The 18703-nt window shown below is 44.6% G+C and overlaps 1 protein-coding gene across 11 annotated transcripts in view; it reads right to left on the reverse strand.

Annotated features, from left to right (window-relative positions):
• Positions 1-3200: 3200 nt before the first annotated feature.
• The window catches only part of baiap2b (BAR/IMD domain containing adaptor protein 2b), a 66561-nt gene continuing 51058 nt past the window's right edge, over positions 3201-18703 (reverse strand). For 10 of the 11 annotated variants that reach the window (XM_035406896.1, XM_035406900.1, XM_035406898.1 and 7 more), the window contains one exon: positions 15216-18468. In XM_035406896.1, the coding sequence (XP_035262787.1) occupies positions 18438-18468 (31 nt within the window). In that variant the 3' untranslated portion in view covers positions 15216-18437. Of the gene's footprint in view, positions 8270-10909; positions 10954-15215; positions 18469-18703 lie in introns of those variants that run through there. The other variant, XM_035406891.1, reaches the window with a different exon arrangement.

Here is an 18703-nt window from a genome sequence, read left to right on the forward strand (position 1 = left end):
ATATTAGCCATCCTGGTTCCAGCTCTACAGAGGGAAAGGGCTATAATGAGCCAGCCTGGTTCCAGCTCTACAGAGGGAAAGAGCTATAATGAGCCAGCCTGGTTCCAGCTCTACAGAGGGAAAGAGCTATAATGAGCCAGCCTGGTTCCAGCTCTACAGTGGGAAAGGGGTATAATGAGCCAGCCTGGTTCCAGCTCTACAGTGGGAAAGGAGTATAATGAGCCATCCTGGTTCCAGCTCTACAGAGGGAAAGAGCTATAATGAGCCAGCCTGGTTCCAGCTCTACAGTGGGAAAGGAGTATAATGAGCCATCCTGGTTCCAGCTCTACAGTGGGAAAGGGGTATAATGAGCCAGCCTGGTTCCAGCTCTACAGTGGGAAAGGGCTATAATGAGCCAGCCTGGTTCAGCTCTACAGAGGGAAAGAGCTATAATGAGCCAGCCTGGTTCAGCTCTACAGTGGGACAGGGCTATAATGAGCCAGTCTGGTTCCAGCTCTACAGTGGGAAAGGGCTATAATGAGCCAGTCTGGTTCCAGCTCTACAATGGGAAAGGGAAATAATGAGCCAGCCTGGTTCCAGCTCTACAGTGGGAAAGGGGCATAATGAGCCAGCCTGGTTCCAGCTCTACAGTGGGAAAGAGCTATAATGAGCCAGCCTGGTTCCAGCTCTACAGAGGGAAAGAGCTATAATGAGACAGCCTGGTTCCAGCTCTACAGTGGGAAAGGGGTATAATGAGCCAGCCTGGTTCCAGCTCTACAGTGGGAAAGGAGTTTAATGAGCCATCCTGGTTCCAGCTCTACAGTGGGAAAGGGCTATAATGAGCCAGCCTGGTTCAGCTCTACAGAGGGAAAGAGCTATAATGAGCCAGCCTGGTTCAGCTCTACAGTGGGACAGGGCTATAATGAGCCAGCCTGGTTCCAGCTCTACAGTGGGAAAGGAGTATAATGAGCCAGTCTGGTTCCAGCTCTACAGTGGGAAAGGGCTATAATGAGCCAGTCTGGTTCCAGCTCTACAGTGGGAAAGGGAAATAATGAGCCAGCCTGGTTCCAGCTCTACAGTGGGAAAGGGGCATAATGAGCCAGCCTGGTTCCAGCTCTACAGTGGGAAAGGGCTATAATGAGCCAGTCTCGTTTCAGCTCTACAGTGGGAATGGGGGGTTGTTATAAATGCTGCTTATGTGGGAAAGCTTTCACTTGTATTTTTTGTTTCGTCACAGATAAATTGTGGAAGTTGATCCTCTGTGTTTCCATTATAATTTGCCTTTGAGTGCTTCAGTATCTTTTATAAATCCTCCTTCAAAACTGCATTTCCAAACAGCTTTCTGTCATATTATTCGAGTGAGATATATATATATATATATATATATATATATATATAGAGCTATATATACTGCATCAGTGATGGGTTTATAATTCATTCACACTAGAGAATTTAATACGACTGAGGTTCAGAGTTGGCCACTGAAGTTCAAACTCGGATAATTTCATGTTTACATTAGCTCATTAGCTGCAGTGCTCATACAGAGCAGTTATTTTTGCATTTGTATTAACTGCTGGCTTCAGAAAAGGTTTTGCACACGACTGGTAACTGGCGTTCTGAAATGGCGTATATTAATGCTCATTGAAGCATAGTTCCTGTTTTCTATGACACAATTTCCCCTTCAGCAAACAGCCAGTTATCTTGGAAGAGGGGAAGGATGTCTGCTCAAATAAAGGGTTTAGGCATAATCCTGTAGCAAATCATTTCATTATGAAATCCTGCTTGGCTTTCACCTTTTGTAGATAAAGTTCATGTGGTCATGGCTCCAGAACCAGTGAAAACCTGATTTCAGCCACACCTGTTCATTTTCACAGTTTAAAGTGAGTTTGTGAGTTCACGTTCGTGACTGTTTTTCAGGTCATGATGGGTCCTGCTCTATGAACCAGTTACACACACTAAATATATATTTTTTTGAATGAGGTGAAAATGACACCATGAGCTTGTTGAATTTTGATATATCGGCTCCATGTGATGATTCTCCTAAATGGTAAGGATTTCCCTGCCGTGCCCCCCTCCACTCCCTTCTCCTCCTGGCCCTCTATTTTGAAAATACTTTAAAACGTATAACACAAAAAAAATGAAAGCTTTCCTTTTTATCAGTGATAAAGAGGCTTGATGGCATTAGTACAGCAGATCACCCATAATGAGGAGAAGGTCTGAGCAGAGATTCCGTATGGAATGCACAGTACAATCACCTGACCAGGCATCGTCATAGCAACCCAGGTACATGGCCGATGATCCAGACACTGTACCTTGACAACAATAAATCACTTCATTTTTATTCCTTGACCTGTTTGGAGCATTTATTTGTGGTGACACTGCAGTGTACTGTGAAGTGCATGTTTGATTGCTGCCACATGTACGGTCTGGCTCAGTGTGTTTTTGTTTGTGACTTAGCCATAGATCTGGGTCTGGCTACAATACCTCTGTTTTCTACGGAGGGATTTTCATTGTCCCCTTCTTACCCAGATGAGCAGCGAAGTCTCATTCTTACATGCCTAAAACCTTTATAAATGTATCTTATCTTTAAAAAAAAAATACTCCTTCAACACTCCACCCCACCGCTGGTACATATGCATTCCCACCAATATTGAGTACATGGTTTCGGGCTTGCTGTGAGATAGCGTTGTTATGACACATCTGACATAACACCCGGCATAAGAAGGCTCAATATGGCTGGGCTGTCATAACACTGATTCAACATGACATTTGAAAATGACTGCCAGTTATTTTCTGAAAGCTATGTCACTATGTGGCAGATTCCCAAATAGTGATAATTCAGGCCAGAACACCTTGCCATTTATTTATATTCATGTATACAGTATGTAGGCTGGGATAAGTGCTTGATAGATGAATTATGAATGTTAATTTGTGGTGAAACATACCTTACCCACTAGAAGAACCATCTGAAATTCATCCCTGCAATGGTTCCATTAGACATACAGTTGGACGTGTTCTAGTGAAGAAAAGCACTTAAGTGAAGTGATCCCTAAATAAAACACAATGCCCAATCTCTTCCTAAAAACATAACTGATATTTCGGTAAAACACAATTGCAGATTTCTTAGTAAAGTGCAGTGACTGATCTCTTGTAATAAAAACACAGCGGCTGGTCACTCAGTTAAGACACTAATGCATTGCTCAATAAAAACACAGTGAAAATGTATTTTAATCTCTTTATTTGTTCTTTTACACATAGGCAATTTAGTGCTTCTTCTACAGGCAGATTACACAGGGAGGAGCAGAGCAAACAGGGAAAACTGTAGAAAAGTTTTAGGAAATCTTCAGAAGGGTCTACATAAGCTGTAGATCACTTTTATAAACTCAGACATCACAGAACTGTCAAAACTCCTGGGGCCTCATTTATAAATAAATAAAAATATTGGATTCAAACTCAAAATCATACTATGCAGGATTTCTTGACCTGTGTTTTCAATCAAAGAACTCTCCTCTTCTGTCTTCAACCCCACCAATTCACGTTGAGTAAGTTACCCCACCTAAGGTAACCAGCTGGACAGCTAGAGGTAACATTAGTTCCATGAAATTAGCAACAGTAAGGCTGATTCAATTATAGTTTAATTAATTCCATTATGTTGAATGTAATAGTGGTTTTATTGTTGGAACTTTAAATTAGAAAATTTCAGACCCTTGCAAAAGTCTTTGTTGTCACCAAGTTCAGACTGCCAATAATGTTACATACAGGTCCAACAGAAAAGAAGCCAACTCTGCATCACTTTTAATCCCCTTAGCAAACTTCAGCTGATGCCATTGAAGAAAAGCAATTCCAAAGGTAACTTTAGTACTTGAACGAGCCCTGTCAGCTTGAATTTTTGCTTTGCTGTATCCGGACTTCTTCGTTAGCTAGCTCTGCAGCCACACCCACCCCTCCCCACACAGAAAACAGCACCACGCCCAGAAACGTCCCAAACACATTTTAGAATAACAAATACAGGTAAAGGTGTACAAATTTGGCAAAGGTGGATAAAGAGATTACATCATACATAAGCCTTAGCATGGTTATTTTTATAATATTTTCAAGGTAAAATCCTGCATAGTATGCCTTAAATGTTACTGTAAGATTGCTTACACTGAAGCACACTTTATGAGACATCTTATCATGTCTTAAATGGTCCACCTGAGATCAATCATGATCGTTCCATACCTAAAACTGATTATCAATCAAATATTAAAAGCGCGAACACAGCCCACTTTGGGGATTCACACACAGGCCTTAAATGGGCAGTATCTCTACACAACCAGCAGGTAAATAACTACTGTAAACTTTATGTATAAATACAATCATATCCATGTCAAAGTGAGATTTTATTAATAACTAAGTGATGGTTTTCTGAGTAAGCCAGTATTTGAGATATATTTGTATGGTATGGTAATGATACTGCCATTTTATAAATAAGGCCCCGCACGTCTGTCAGTCCTGCCTCCTCCGCCCAGTCAGGTGATGCTAAGAGTGCAGGTACCTGTCTGCTATCCACCGGTTCCTCACAGAACACAGAATTCATACTGTGCCCTTATTGGCTGTTAGGCCACTCCTGATTTGACGTCAGGCCTAAGTGTCACACGAGTGGCATCCATCACTTCTGGTTTGTGGCATCCATCCATCCTGCATCCATTTCCTGTGTCTTTAATGCAGATGTGCCTGTATAGACAGGCCTGTGTAGAGGGAGATGGCCAGTTTGCTCTTATTTATAATAAGAGCAAATATTTATTATAATTTATTATAATATAATAAATCTGCAGCTGACTTTTAAGGCAGTGAAAATGAAGAGGGAAAAGTGATGTGGCGACTCCTGATATGAGCTCAGCCAGCCTCAGAGAAGGGCCTGCAGGAGCATACATACCTGGGCTTAAACCCTTACTACCGTAAATCACATCACAGCCACATTCACATCTGCGCTTATATTCCAAACACATCGGTTAATACTAACTATATCTAAATAGTGCTTTATACACAATGAACTCAAAAATCTTTCCAAAACAAAAACACTGGGCTGAATAATCGCTAGACTGTGAGCAGGTGAGAGGCCTGGTTTGGCTTGACTGGTCTTTTCCCCTCATACACTAGTTCACTGACCAGATACTCTTGCCAAGAGTAACTTACAATGCGTAATTCCAGGCACAAAGCCAGGCCTTTAACAAAGCAACTCAGGTGAGGTACCTGGGATTTGAACTTGCAACCTCACAGTTAGAAACCGAGCTCTCTAACCACTATACAACACTGCCAGTAAACTGCTGTAGGTTTTATATGGAGGGTGGCATCCATGGCTGCTGTGAATCGTGAATGCTTATGCTTATAAAGTTCTTATGTAGCTTTATGAGGCTTTATAGACTGACAGTATATGTTTAAAAACAGCCTTGACTATTTGTGAGATTTCTGTATTCTAGCATTTACACTTGTGTGTTCTAAAAGAAAACGTTTGAGCTGCCCTACTGTATATACAGCATTATACTCATTTTATCAGTGGCAATCTTACACATTTGTAAAGGATAAAGTAGTTAATGTCAGATTTTACAAACCCATTTTTTTTACATTCCATTAACATTTTACAGAAAACATGACGACACACTGAACACACCAACTGTACCATGATTTGGAACAGCAAATAAATCTTGTTATACATATGGTGCCTTCAGAACATTTTCACCCCCACTGATTATTTCTCTTTTTTTTTTGCGAAGTCAAATTCAAATGTATTTAAATGTGATTTTTTAATACTCTTATATAAGTTACTAATGTGAATATAAATGTATTTAGATGACTTCAGAATTATATTTAAAATCCCTTATAAGTTTTCACCCCTTGGTGTTTTCCATTCTTAAGAGATGAGACTGGTTGCATTAATGAGGTCCAGCTCTGCTGATTTCAGATCCATATGTTAAATTTCATTATTATTTAGTTACATGATAATTGCATGGTTATTCTGAATAAAATGTATTTTTGCATAATAAATGTGTTGAGTTACGTGTGTGCAGCAGGACTAAATGAGAGCAGTCAATGGGGAGTGAAGGCTTTCTGTAGGCACTTTGAGATGCAAATTAAAGCACATTGACTGTAATCTATGCTTATTGCTTGCTTGTCTTACTGCTATGAAACATTTATTCTACAACTGCTCACAACCCAAATGTGTCAAACTGTGGACAAAGGCACAGTTCCTAAGCACATGCTTGTTTAAAGGCAGCCCAGCACCCAGGGTAAAGGGGCATTAGATCTGCAGCTTGGGGTAAAGGGGCATTAGCTCTGCAGCTTGGGGTAAAGGGGCATTAGCTCTGCAGCTTGGGGTAAAGGGGCATTAGCTCTGCAGCTTGGGGTAAAGGGGCATTAGCTCTGCAGCTTGGGGTAAAGGGGCATTAGCTCTGCAGCTTGGGGTAAAGGGGCATTAGCTCTGCAGCTTGGGGTAAAGGGGCATTAGCTCTGCAGCTTGGGGTAAAGGGGCATTAGCTATGCAGCTTGGGGCTCTGCAGCTTGGGGTAAAGGGGCATTAGCTCTGCAGCTTGGGGTAAAGGGGCATTAGCTCTGCAGCTTGGGGTAAAGGGGCAGTAGCTCTGCAGCTTGGGGTAAAGGGGCATTAGCTCTGCAGCTTGGGGTAAAGGGGCATTAGCTCTGCAGCTTGGGGTAAAGGGGCATTAGCTCTGCAGCTTGGGGTAAAGGGGCATTAGCTCTGCAGCTTGGGGTAAAGGGGCATTAGCTCTGCAGCTTGGGGTAAAGGGGCATTAGCTCTGCAGCTTGGGGTAAAGGGGCATTAGCTATGCAGCTTGGGGTAAAGGGGCATTAGCTCTGCAGCTTGGGGTAAAGGGGCATTAGCTCTGCAGCTTGGGGTAAAGGGGCATTAGCTCTGCAGCTTGGGGTAAAGGGGCATTAGCTCTGCAGCTTGGGGTAAAGGGGCATTAGCTCTGCAGCTTGGGGTAAAGGGGCATTAGCTCTGCAGCTTGGGTAAAGGGGCATTAGCTCTGCAGCTTGGGGTAAAGGGGCATTAGCTCTGCAGCTTGGGGTAAAGGGGCATTAGATCTGCAGCTTGGGGTAAAGGGGCATTAGCTCTGCAGCTTGGGGTAAAGGGGCATTAGCTCTGCAGCTTGGGGTAAAGGGGCATTAGCTCTGCAGCTTGGGGTAAAGGGGCATTAGCTCTGCAGCTTGGGGTAAAGGGGCATTAGCTCTGCAGCTTGGGGTAAAGGGGCAGTAGCTCTGCAGCTTGGGGTAAAGGGGCATTAGCTCTGCAGCTTAGGGTAAAGGGGCATTAGCTCTGCAGCTTGGGGTAAAGGGGCATTAGCTCTGCAGCTTGGGGTAAAGGGGCATTAGCTCTGCAGCTTGGGGTAAAGGGGCATTAGCTCTGCAGCTTGGGGTAAAGGGGCATTAGCTCTGCAGCTTAGGGTAAAGGGGCATTAGCTCTGCAGCTTGGGGTAAAGGGGCAGTATATGCCAATCCCATAACTGAGCACATCATAGTTGCACTGAGATGGAGTTACTGCCACAGGAAATTACATCATTAATGTTTTTTGAAAGTATTACCTTAATGTCAGGCAGTCCCACCCACTGGTAGAAACTGCTGCTAGTCTGCTCTCAGCAAGGCTATGGTCTCATTCACTATAAACTAGGGCTGAATGTTTAGCTACATTAAAGTACAGCATTTACTGCAAATGTTATATTCACATATCAGCATGTGCTGATCCTATCAGTGACCACACAGAACAAAGGGAAGCAGGGAGAAGGAGGCGCAGGGAAAAGGAGGGGCACAGAGGTGCAGTTCAGAAAGAAGGAGGGACAGGGAAAAGGAGGGGCACAGAGGTGCAGTTCAGAGAGAAGGAGGGACAGGGAAAAGGAGGTGCACAGAGGTGCAGTTCAGAGAGAAGGAGGCACAGGGAAAAGGAGGGGCACAGAGGTGCAGTTCAGAGAGAAGGAGGCACAGGGAAAAGGAGGTGCACAGAGGTGCAGTTCAGAGAGAAGGAGGGACAGGAAGAAGGGGGAGGGAAATGAGGCACAAGGAGTTGTAGGGAAAAGGAGGAGCAGGGAAAAGGAGGTACAGGGAGGAGGCTTGGGGCAAAAGAGACTCAGGGAGGAGGAGGGCAGAGAGATGGAGGTGCAGGGAGAGGAACAGGTAAGTCTATAGGAGAGATGTCTGGGCATGGCTGGTCCACAGGGTGGGTATACCCCATGAGCTGGAGGAGCAGGGTGAGGCTCTGATGCAGGAGGGGGCAGAATGGTTCGCTGCACTGCCCTTGCTTTGGGGGAAGGGTGCCACAGAAAGAAAGAACAGCAAAGATTAATACCCAACTCTTCTCCTCCCTGCCCCACCCCACTCTGCCCTGTCCCAGCCCACTGTTGCACCCCTATCTGCCCTGTCCCACCCCACTGTCGCACCCCTATCTGCCCTGTCCCACCCCACTCTGCCCTGTCCAACCCCACTGTCCCACCCCTATCTGCCCTGTCCCAGCCCACTCTGCCCTGTCCTACCCCACTGTCCCACCCCTATCTGCCCTGTCCCACCCCACTCTGCCCTGTGCCACCCCACTGTCCCACCCCTATCTGCCCTGTCCCACCCCACTGTCCTACCCCTATCTGCCCTGCCTTACCCCACTGTCCCACCCCTATCTGCCCTGCCTCACCCCACTCTGCCCTGTTCCACACCACTGTCCCACCCCTATCTGCCCTGCCTCACCCCACTGTCCCACCCCTATCTGCCCTGCCTCACCCCACTGTCCCACCCCTATCTGCCCTGTGCCACCCCTATCTGCCCTGCCTCACCCCTATCTGCCCTGTCCCACCCCTATCTGCCCTGTCCCACCCCACTGTCCCACCGCACTCTGCCCTGTTCCACACCACTGTCCCACCCCCATCTGCCCTGTCCCACCCCACTGTCCCACACCTATCTGCCCTGTCCCACCCCTATCTATCCTGCCTCACCCCACTCTGCCCTGTTCCACACCACTGTCCCACCCCTATCTTCCCTGTCCCACTCCACTTTCCCACCCCTATCTGCCCTGTCCAACCCCACTGTCCCACCCCACTCTGCCCTGTACCACTGTGCCCTGCCACAGCTCATGAGAGTGTCTGAATCACAGTGTGCCATGCGCCACTATTAAACTGTCGTACTGTGCTGTATGACTGTGCTGCATGTCTCAATGACTGTGCTGTGTATATATTTGTATAATGCTGAAGTGGCTGTCTTTTTCGACCTGTATGACTGTGCTTTGTAAATGTGCTGTATAATCATGCTGTATGCTTGGCCTGCATAACTGTGCTGTAAGCCTGTCTATATGACTGTACTGTATAAACATGCTGTATGACTGTACTGTATGACTGTGCTGTATAAACATGCTATATATCTGTGCCGTATGGCTGTTCTGTACGACTATGCTGTATAACTGTGTTGTATGACTGCACTGCATAAACATACTGTGTGACCGTGCTGTATAACTGTGCTATGAGACTGCACTGCATGAACATACTGTGTGACTGTGCTGTATAACTGTGCTGTGAGACTGCACTGTATAAACATACTGTGTGACCGTGCTGTATAACTGTGCTGTGAGACCGAGCTGTATAACTGTGCTGTGAGACTGCACTGCATGAACATACTGTGTGACTGTGCTGTATAACTGTGCTGTGAGACTGCACTGTATAAACATACTGTGTGACTGTGCTGTATAACTGTGCTGTGAGACTGCACTGTATAAACATACTGTGTGACTGTGCTGTATAACTGTGCTGTATGACTGCACTGTATAAACATACTGTGTGACTGTGCTGTATAACTGTGCTGAATGACTGCACTGTATAAACATACTGTGTGACTGTGCTGTATAACTGTGCTGTATGACTGCACTGTATAAACATACTGTGTGACTGTGCTGTATAACTGTGCTGTGAGACTGCACTGTATAAACATACTGTGTGACTGTGCTGTATAACTGTGCTGTATGACTGCACTGTATAAACATACTGTGTGACTGTGCTGTATAACTGTGCTGAATGACTGCACTGTATAAACATACTGTGTGACTGTGCTGTATAACTGTGCTGTGAGACTGCACTGTATAAACATACTGTGTGACTGTGCTGTATAACTGTGCTGTATGACTGCACTGTATAAACATACTGTGTGACTGTGCTGTATAACTGTGCTGAATGACTGCACTGTATAAACATACTGTGTGACTGTGCTGTATAACTGTGCTGTATGACTGCACTGTATAAACATACTGTGTGACTGTGCTGTATAACTGTGCTGTATGACTGCACTGTATAAACATACTGTGTGACTGTGCTGTATAACTGTGCTGTATGACTGCACTGTATAAACATACTGTGTGACTGTGCTGTATAACTGTGTTGTCTGACTGCACTGTATAAACATACTGTGTGACTGTGCTGTATAACTGTGTTGTATGACTGCACTGTATAAACATACTATGTGTAACTGCTGTATGACTGTTCTGCATGACCACGCTGTATTAACATGCTGTGAGACTGTGCTGTATTACTGTGCTGTGAGACTGTGTTGTATGACTGTGCTGTATAAACATTTTGTATGACTGTGCTGTATGACCGTGCTGTGAGACTGTGTTATATGACTGTGCTGTATAAACATTTTGTATGACTGTGCTGTATGATGACGTTGAATGACTGTGCTGTGAGACTGGGTTGCATGTGCTGTATAATCATGCTGTATGCTTGGCCTGCATAACTGTGCTGTAAGCCTGTCTATATGACTGTGCTGTATAAACATGCTGTATGACTGTACTGTGTGACGATGTTGAATGACTGTGCTGAGAGCAGGGAGAAAAAAGGGAAATAGCAGGAGCATTGCAGAGACTGTCTGATTGGCTGACTGAATGGCGGCGAGGGTGTTTGTCACTTACGGCAGGTCCTGGAAGCTCAGAAGCGGGCAAAGTCTGGACCCACACTGCAAAACAAAGACAGCCCTGACATTTAAAATTCAGTAATCATACGCATGACACACCTGTCTCAGTGATCATACGCATGACACACCTGTCTCAGTGACCATACGCATGACACACCTGTCTCAGTGACCATACGCATGACACACCTGTCTCAGTGATTATACGCATGACACATCTGTCTCAGTGATCATACACATGACACACCTGTCTCAGTGATCATACGCATGACACACGCATGACACACCTGTCTCAGTGACCATATGAAATAAAAACTTGGCTCAGTGTTTATCAGAATAACACACCTAAGAGCTGTTAGGGTCTGTAAGACACAGTCAGGGTGTGTAAGACAATCAGGGTGCGTACGACACAGTCAGGGTGTGTAGGACACAGTTAGGGAGTGTAAGACACAGTCAGGGTGAGTAGGACACAGTTAGGGAGTGTAAGACACAGTCAGGGTGAGTAGGACACAGTCAGGGAGTGTAAGAAACAGTCAGGGTGCCTAAGACACAGTCAGGGAGTGTAAGAAACAGTCAGGGTGCGTAAGACAGAGTCAGGGAGTGTAGGACACAGTCAGGGTGTGTGGGACAGAGTCAGTGTGTGTAGAACACAGTCAGTGTGTGTGGGACACAGTCAGGGTGTGTAGAACACAGTCAGTGTGTGTGGGACACAGTCAGGGTGCGTAAGACACAGTCAGGGTGTGTAGGACACAGTCAGGGTGTGTGGGACACAGTCAGGGTGTGTAGAACACAGTAAGGGTGTGTGGGACACAGTCAGGGTGTGTAGAACACAGTCAGGGTGTGTAAGACACAGTCAAGGTGTGTAGGATACAGTCAGGGTGTGTAAGACACAGTCAGGGTGTGTAAGACACAGTCAAGGTGTGTAGGACACAGTCAGGGTGTGTAAGACACAGTCAGGGTGTGTAAGACACAGTCAGGGTGTGTAGAACACAGTCAGGGTGTGTGGGACAGAGTCAGTGTGTGTAGAACACAGTCAGTGTGTGTGGGACACAGTCAGGGTGTGAGGAACACAGTCAATGTGTGTGGGATACAGTCAGGGTGTGTAGGACACAGTCAGGGTGCGTAAGACACAGTCAGGATGTGTAGGACACAGTCAGTGTGCGTAAGACACAGTCAGGGTGTGTAGGACACAGTCAGGGTGTGTGGGACAGAGTCAGTGTGTGTAGAACACAGTCAGTGTGTGTGGGATACAGTCAGGGTGTGTAGGATACAGTCAGGGTGTGTAAGACACAGTCAGGGTGCGTAAGACACAGTCAGGGTGTGTAGGACACAGTCAGTGTGCGTAAGACACAGTCAGGGTGTGTAGGACACAGTCAGGGTGTGTGGGACAGAGTCAGTGTGTGTAGAACACAGTCAGTGTGTGTGGGACACAGTCAGGGTGTGTAGAACACAGTCAGTGTGTGTGGGACACAGTCAGGGTGTGTAAGACACAGTCAGTGTTGCCCTTAAATGTTTCACAGCTCAGTTTAACCAGTTTGCAGATCGCTTGTATTTTGTATTTTATATGGACATTCAGTCCGGAATAAAGATTGATTGATTGATTGTAGCAAACCGTTTCCTGATATGAGAATATGTTCAGTATGAATAAGTGTATCAGTATAATACACAAAGTTTTTTTGCCACAGAGTGCTAAGAATCACAGTGATCAAGTTATGACAAATTAAGCATCATTTATATCATATATCATTTTGTGTATCAAAAGAACACATAAAAAGTTTATTGATTTTGTAATAGTCTCAACGGGCATTGCTAGGGTCTTATACCATGGATAATATCCCAGATTTTATTTGTGACAGTCAACAGAACAAAGTTGGTGGCAATTGGTAGCTACTTTCCAGCTATACTTTTGGGCTCTCTGTGGGTATTTGCTGGAATTTGTATCCACCAATCACTATTTGCGTTATTCAATTGCTTGTTAATAATGTACTGTATGATTGGTGGAGTTCCCCTCTGTTATCACATTAAAGGAGTACCATGGTGGTTGAACGTGACACTTCCCAGTTGTCTTCAGGCAACAACAAAACAAATGTGCATAATTTTTTAATTCTTCAGTCATTTCAATGCACTTTAAAACGTATTTTTCTAAGCCTAAATTTCCCACGATAAAAATTCACCCGAACCGTCTGGGCGTGGTAATGAGAACTGTCAGTTAGCTATGATTGACAGACCGTGCCCCGTTTCCATAGCTACCCCCATGATACGCGCTCTCTTTGGGAGACTAAATTTTCACAAGCTAGCTAGCTTAGGGCTAGTATATCAAGTATCGGTAGATAGCTAAGGTAAGGACGTTGACTTATATCCAGTTATAATTTTTGATATCTAGCTAGCCAAGTTAAGATATAAGCACAACTATAGCGTCCTCATAAAAGCAAACTGGCAAGCTAACGTTATCGATAACATTGTCTTATGAAAGCAAACCTCCTAGCTAGCTAACGTTAGCTAGCTAGCTAAATGAATATAACCAGAAATAATCTAAAGGCACTCTAATTTAAGTGAACCTAACGTTAGTCAAATATTTTCATTGTCTGAACAGCAGGACGGTGTGTGCTGTCAGATTTCTTTACGGGGCGTGGAAATGGGAGTAGTTACTGTATTAGTGACGTAGCAAAATGACAACTTTCTCAACCGGTTGAAAATAGGACGATGAATTTAAAACGCATATTTCTCCAAAAATACAGAACGGACATATTTAATACTTTGCTCATTGTGTTTCTTCAATGCCTCTTGTGCAAATAGCACATAAAACCGAGAAAGTGTGAAAATCACCATGGTACTCCTTTAAACCTCCACATGGCAGCAGCATGTCACAGCATACCAGCAGCAGTGTACTGTATCTGGTGTTCGATATCTCAACAAAAGCATACTGAGTGTTTGTTAAAATGTATAGAAGTGTTTTCAAGCTACACACTATTTGTTTAAACCTTAGGCAGTGTTGTATGTAATATTTTAGAACCTCTAAGGTTGTAATCAGAGGTTGGAATTACATGCTTTATGGAATGTGCTCTTTTCAAGCACTGAATCTGAAAGTCATGCACATAATTCTCCCAAATTTTACCTGGTTAAATAAAAGTAAAATAAAATGAAAGACATTTAGGGTTTTGTTACTGCTATTATGTAACATCTGACATCAATATAGAGAAATAACATAGTGACATTGGATGAATCAACATACAAATGCAAAGAAATGTGATAAAAAGTGTTGATCACTACTGCATTTGGAAAAATGTAAACACACTTTTTCAGTGTTTGGGTGTTTGTTTCATACCTGCTCACTGACCAAACAACCCAACAGAACAGCAGTGTCGTATAATGGCTAAGGAGTTGGTCTTGTAACCTAAAGGTCGCAGGTTCGATTTCCCGGTTGGATACTGCCATTGTACCCTTGAGCAAGGTACTTAATCTGCATTGCTCCAGTATATATTCAGCTGTATAAATGGATAAGAGAGTCTGCTCTTAAATGCCTGTAATGTAACAAAACCAAATTTGCTTATGGTTCACAGGTTTTGCCATTAAGAAAATATCGTATCTTTCTAGTGAAAATGAAATTGATTAAATTAAGTGCATCTGTTCTAGTACTGAAATCCAAATGCAATAAACAATGTGAATGTTTGGGACGTATAATCAAATGCATTTAACTATGTAAATCTCTGCGACTAATTCATGGTATAATAATCTAAACCCCTTAAACAAACAATGTTTGTGGTTTTAAACTCAGGTTATATTTAAACATCAGGCTACACTTGTATAAAACATAAACATTGGGTTTGACCTAGTTTAGAGGAGTTATATTAGGAATATATTGCGGTGTTAAACTGGACTTAACAAGCTGTTTATGGTTGTATGTAAGTACTAAGCTGGACTTAACATGCAGTTTAAAGTTGTACGTAAGTACTAAGCTGGACTTAACATGCTGTTTATGGTTGTATGTAAGTACTAAGCTGGACTTAACATGCAGTTTAAAGTTGTACGTAAGTACTAAGCTGGACTTAACATGCTGTTTAAAGTTGTATGTAAGCACTAAGCTGGACTTAACATGCTGTTTAAAGTTGTGACCTGCACACATTTGAGAAATAAGTGGCCGGTTTGTTCACTACAGTCTGACCAATCAGAAACAACTCACTTCAGCACAGTACCACCATTTTGTTGCAGTGGAAAGATAGATGAGGATCCACTGAGAGCATTGCATTGTGGGAATGGAGAGGGGAATAGCTGAGGACCGAACCACAAAAACAGTTCTTATCTCCAAATTCAAATGTCTCTGTTTTATTTAAGTATTTTCTTCAACATTCATTTATTGAAATATTTCCTTTACAAACAGTGCCAGAAGACAAAAAACAAACAAACAAACAAAAAAACACACACAAAAAAAAAACGTTTTCTTTTTCAGATGGTGTAGCAGCTAAGTTTGAAAAATGAAGTGAGGTTGGACTCTGGAGCACACATGGGGGTGCAGTTTGGTCTCTGGAGCACACACATGGGAGTGCAGGTTGGTTTCTGGAGCACACACATGGGAGTGCAGGTTGGTTTCTGGAGCACACACATGGGAGTGCAGGTTGGTCTCTGGAGCACACACATGGGAGTGCAGGTTGGTATCTGGAGCACAAACATGGAAGTGCAGGTTGGTATCTGGAGCACAAACATGGGAGTGCAGGTTGGTTTCTGGAGCACACACATGGGAGTGCAGGTGGGTTTCTGGAGCACACACATGGGGGTGCAGGTTGGACTCTGGAGCAGAAATATGGGGGCTGGCGTACAGGTAATGATAGCCATGGCTTCTCTCCTGTTCTTATTGCTCTTTGACTGATGCAACTTCTAAAGGAAGTGAAACATCTTTCTCCAGATGTTTTCCTTATTTGGCCATTTGGAAGTCACAATCTCCTGAGCAACCAGAGCTGCCCAATCACAGACCAGTGAACTGACCTGCCAAGAGGTGACTGGCTTTGAATGAATGAGATGATGCAGCACCCTTCAGTAACACTGATCCTATGGGCTCCAGTCTGAATAGATGGAATAGCCTGTCCAGGTACGTACAACACATGGACTGAACATGCTTAGAGCACATGTACTCAACGCACTGTCTGATCATGTGTTAAGCAGAGGCCCTGGCTTCTTGGGTTCTTTGGGGACACCTCAGAGGATGTGACTGTGATAGTCCTTGTGACTGTGAGTAGCAGGGAGTTTAGGTCCCTGTTTCCTGTGACTGTGAGTAGCAGGGAGTTTAGGTGCCTGTTTCCTGTGACTGTAGCAGGGAGTTTAGATCCCTGTTTCCTGTGACTGTGACTATAGCAGTGAGTTTAGGTGCCTGTCTCCTGTGACTGTGACTGTAGCAGTAAGTTTAGTGCCTGTCTCCTGTTTCCTGTGACTCTGACTGTAGTAGGGAGATTAGATCCCTGTTTCCTGTGACTCTGACTGTGACTGTAGCAGGGAATTTAAATCCCTGTTTCCTGTGACTGTGACTGTGACTGTGAGTAGCAGGGAGTTTAGGTGCCTGTTTCCTGTGACTGTGAGTAGCAGGGAGTTTAGGTGCCTGTCTCCTGTGACTGTGACTGTAGCAGTAAGTTTAGTGCCTGTCTCCTGTTTCCTGTGACTCTGACTGTAGTAGGGAGATTAGATCCCTGTTTCCTGTGACACTGACTGTGACTGTAGCAGGGAATTTAAATCCCTGTTTCCTGTGACTGTGACTGTGAGTAGCAGGGAGTTTAGGTGCCTGTTTCCTGTGACTGTGAGTAGCAGGGAGTTTAGGTGCCTGTTTCCTGTGACTGTAGCAGGGAGTTTAGATCCCTGTTTCCTGTGACTGTGACTGTAGCAGGCAGTTTAGATCCCTGTTTCCTGTGACTGTGACTGTAGCAGGGAGTTTAGGTGCCTGTTTCCTGTGACTGTAGCAGGGAGTTTAGATCGCCTGTTTCCTGTGACTGTGACTGTAGCAGTGAGTTTAGGTCCCTGTCTCCTGTGACTGTGACTGTAGCAGTGAGTTTAGGTCCCTGCCTTCTGTGACTGTGACTGTGACTGTAACAGGGAGTTTAGGTCCCTGTCTCCTGTGACTGTAGCAGTGAGTTTAGATCCCTGTCTCCTGTGTCTGTAGCAGTGAGTTTAGGTGCCTGTCTCCTGTGACTGTGACTGTAACAGTGAGTTTAGGTGCCTGTCTCCTGTGACTGTAACAGGGAGTTTAGGTCCCTGTCTCCTGTGTCTGTAGCAGGGAGTTTAGGTCCCTGTTTCCTGTGACTGTGACTGTAGCAGGGAGTTTAGGTCCCTGTTTCCTGTGACTGTGACTGTAACAGTGAGTTTAGGTGCCTGTTTCCTGTGACTGTGACTGTAGCAGGGAGTTCAGGTCCCTGTTTCCTGTGACTGTGACTGTGACTGTGACTGTAACAGGGAGTTTAGGTGCCTGTCTCCTGTGACTGTGACTGTAGCAGGAAGTTCAGGTCCCTGTTTCCTGTGACTGTGACTGTAGCAGGGAGTTTAGGTCCCTGTTTCTTGTGACTGTTACTGTGACTGTAACAGTGAGTTTAGGTGCCTGTCTCCTGTGACTGTAACAGTGAGTTTAGGTCCCTGTCTCCTGTGACTGTGACTGTAGCAGGGAGTTTAGGTGCCTGCCTTCTGTGACTGTAACTGTAGCAGGGAGTCCAGGTCCTTGTGATTGACTGTGACTGTGCCTGTAGGAGGGAGTTAAAGTCCCAGTGTTACATATTGGGGTCCTTAAATGTGCCTGCCAGAAAAGGTACCAATATCAGACACATCTGTAAAATGACAGGGTTCAAACAGAAATAAAATGACTGACAGGGTTTCTGGTGCTTTCTCTCACTGAGTTGAGATAAGGACTCTCTCTGCATGCCTCACATCATTTAGCAGTCTTGTGTTATTACATTTTTTATGAACATTTCATGGCTGCACACAAAACAGAAAACAATTTAGTTTTAATAATTTCATAAAACTTGGATAAATAATCCAACCATAACAGTTTTTGTGTACAGAATGCAGTAGGCAATGATTAAATGTTTTAGAAATGGTAATCTCCCTTCAGGAATTATTACGATTATTATTGACAATTGAAAACAGGTTCCACACTGTTCTTGTGAAACAGTCAACAGGGGATGCAGTGGCATGACTCCACACACCCTCATACAAACACATCCAGCTCATCGGTGAATCCCAGTGGCCATATTCAGTATTACAGTATGTCCGTTCAGTCACAGCACCAGTAGGCTTTCCGTCCTGTTTGGTGTACAGGAGGAAAGGGTTTCTAAAAGTCCAGGTACATGAAATAGGCAGGCGACAGGATCATCCCTCCAGGACATGGGCTCCCAGGTTACCACGGGCTGCGATTCCCAGGAACGGCATTCCACTGGTCAACCGGGAGCACCCGGAAACAGATGGGGATGGGGCGGGGGGGTGTGAGGGAGGGGTTGCAGAAAGATGAGTGATTGTGTGGCGATCTGGGGCAGGGGTGCTGCCTGTCTGTGTGTCTGTCCTCACACAGTAGAGATCAGTTTGCCATCAGAACTGCGGAACAAAGAGAGGAAAAGGATTCCAGGACGCACTGTGAACACACTCAGAAACACAGCAACACACTGTGAACACACTCAGAAACACAGCAACACACTGTGAACACACTGAAAAACAACGCACTGTGAACACACTCAGAAACACAGCAACACACTGTGAACACACTCAGGAACACAGCAACGCACTGTGAACACACTGAAAAACAATGCACTGTGAACACACTCAGAAACAT

This window comes from Anguilla anguilla, chromosome 2, assembly GCF_013347855.1.
Source record: "Anguilla anguilla isolate fAngAng1 chromosome 2, fAngAng1.pri, whole genome shotgun sequence".
Classification (NCBI taxonomy): domain Eukaryota; kingdom Metazoa; phylum Chordata; class Actinopteri; order Anguilliformes; family Anguillidae; genus Anguilla; species Anguilla anguilla.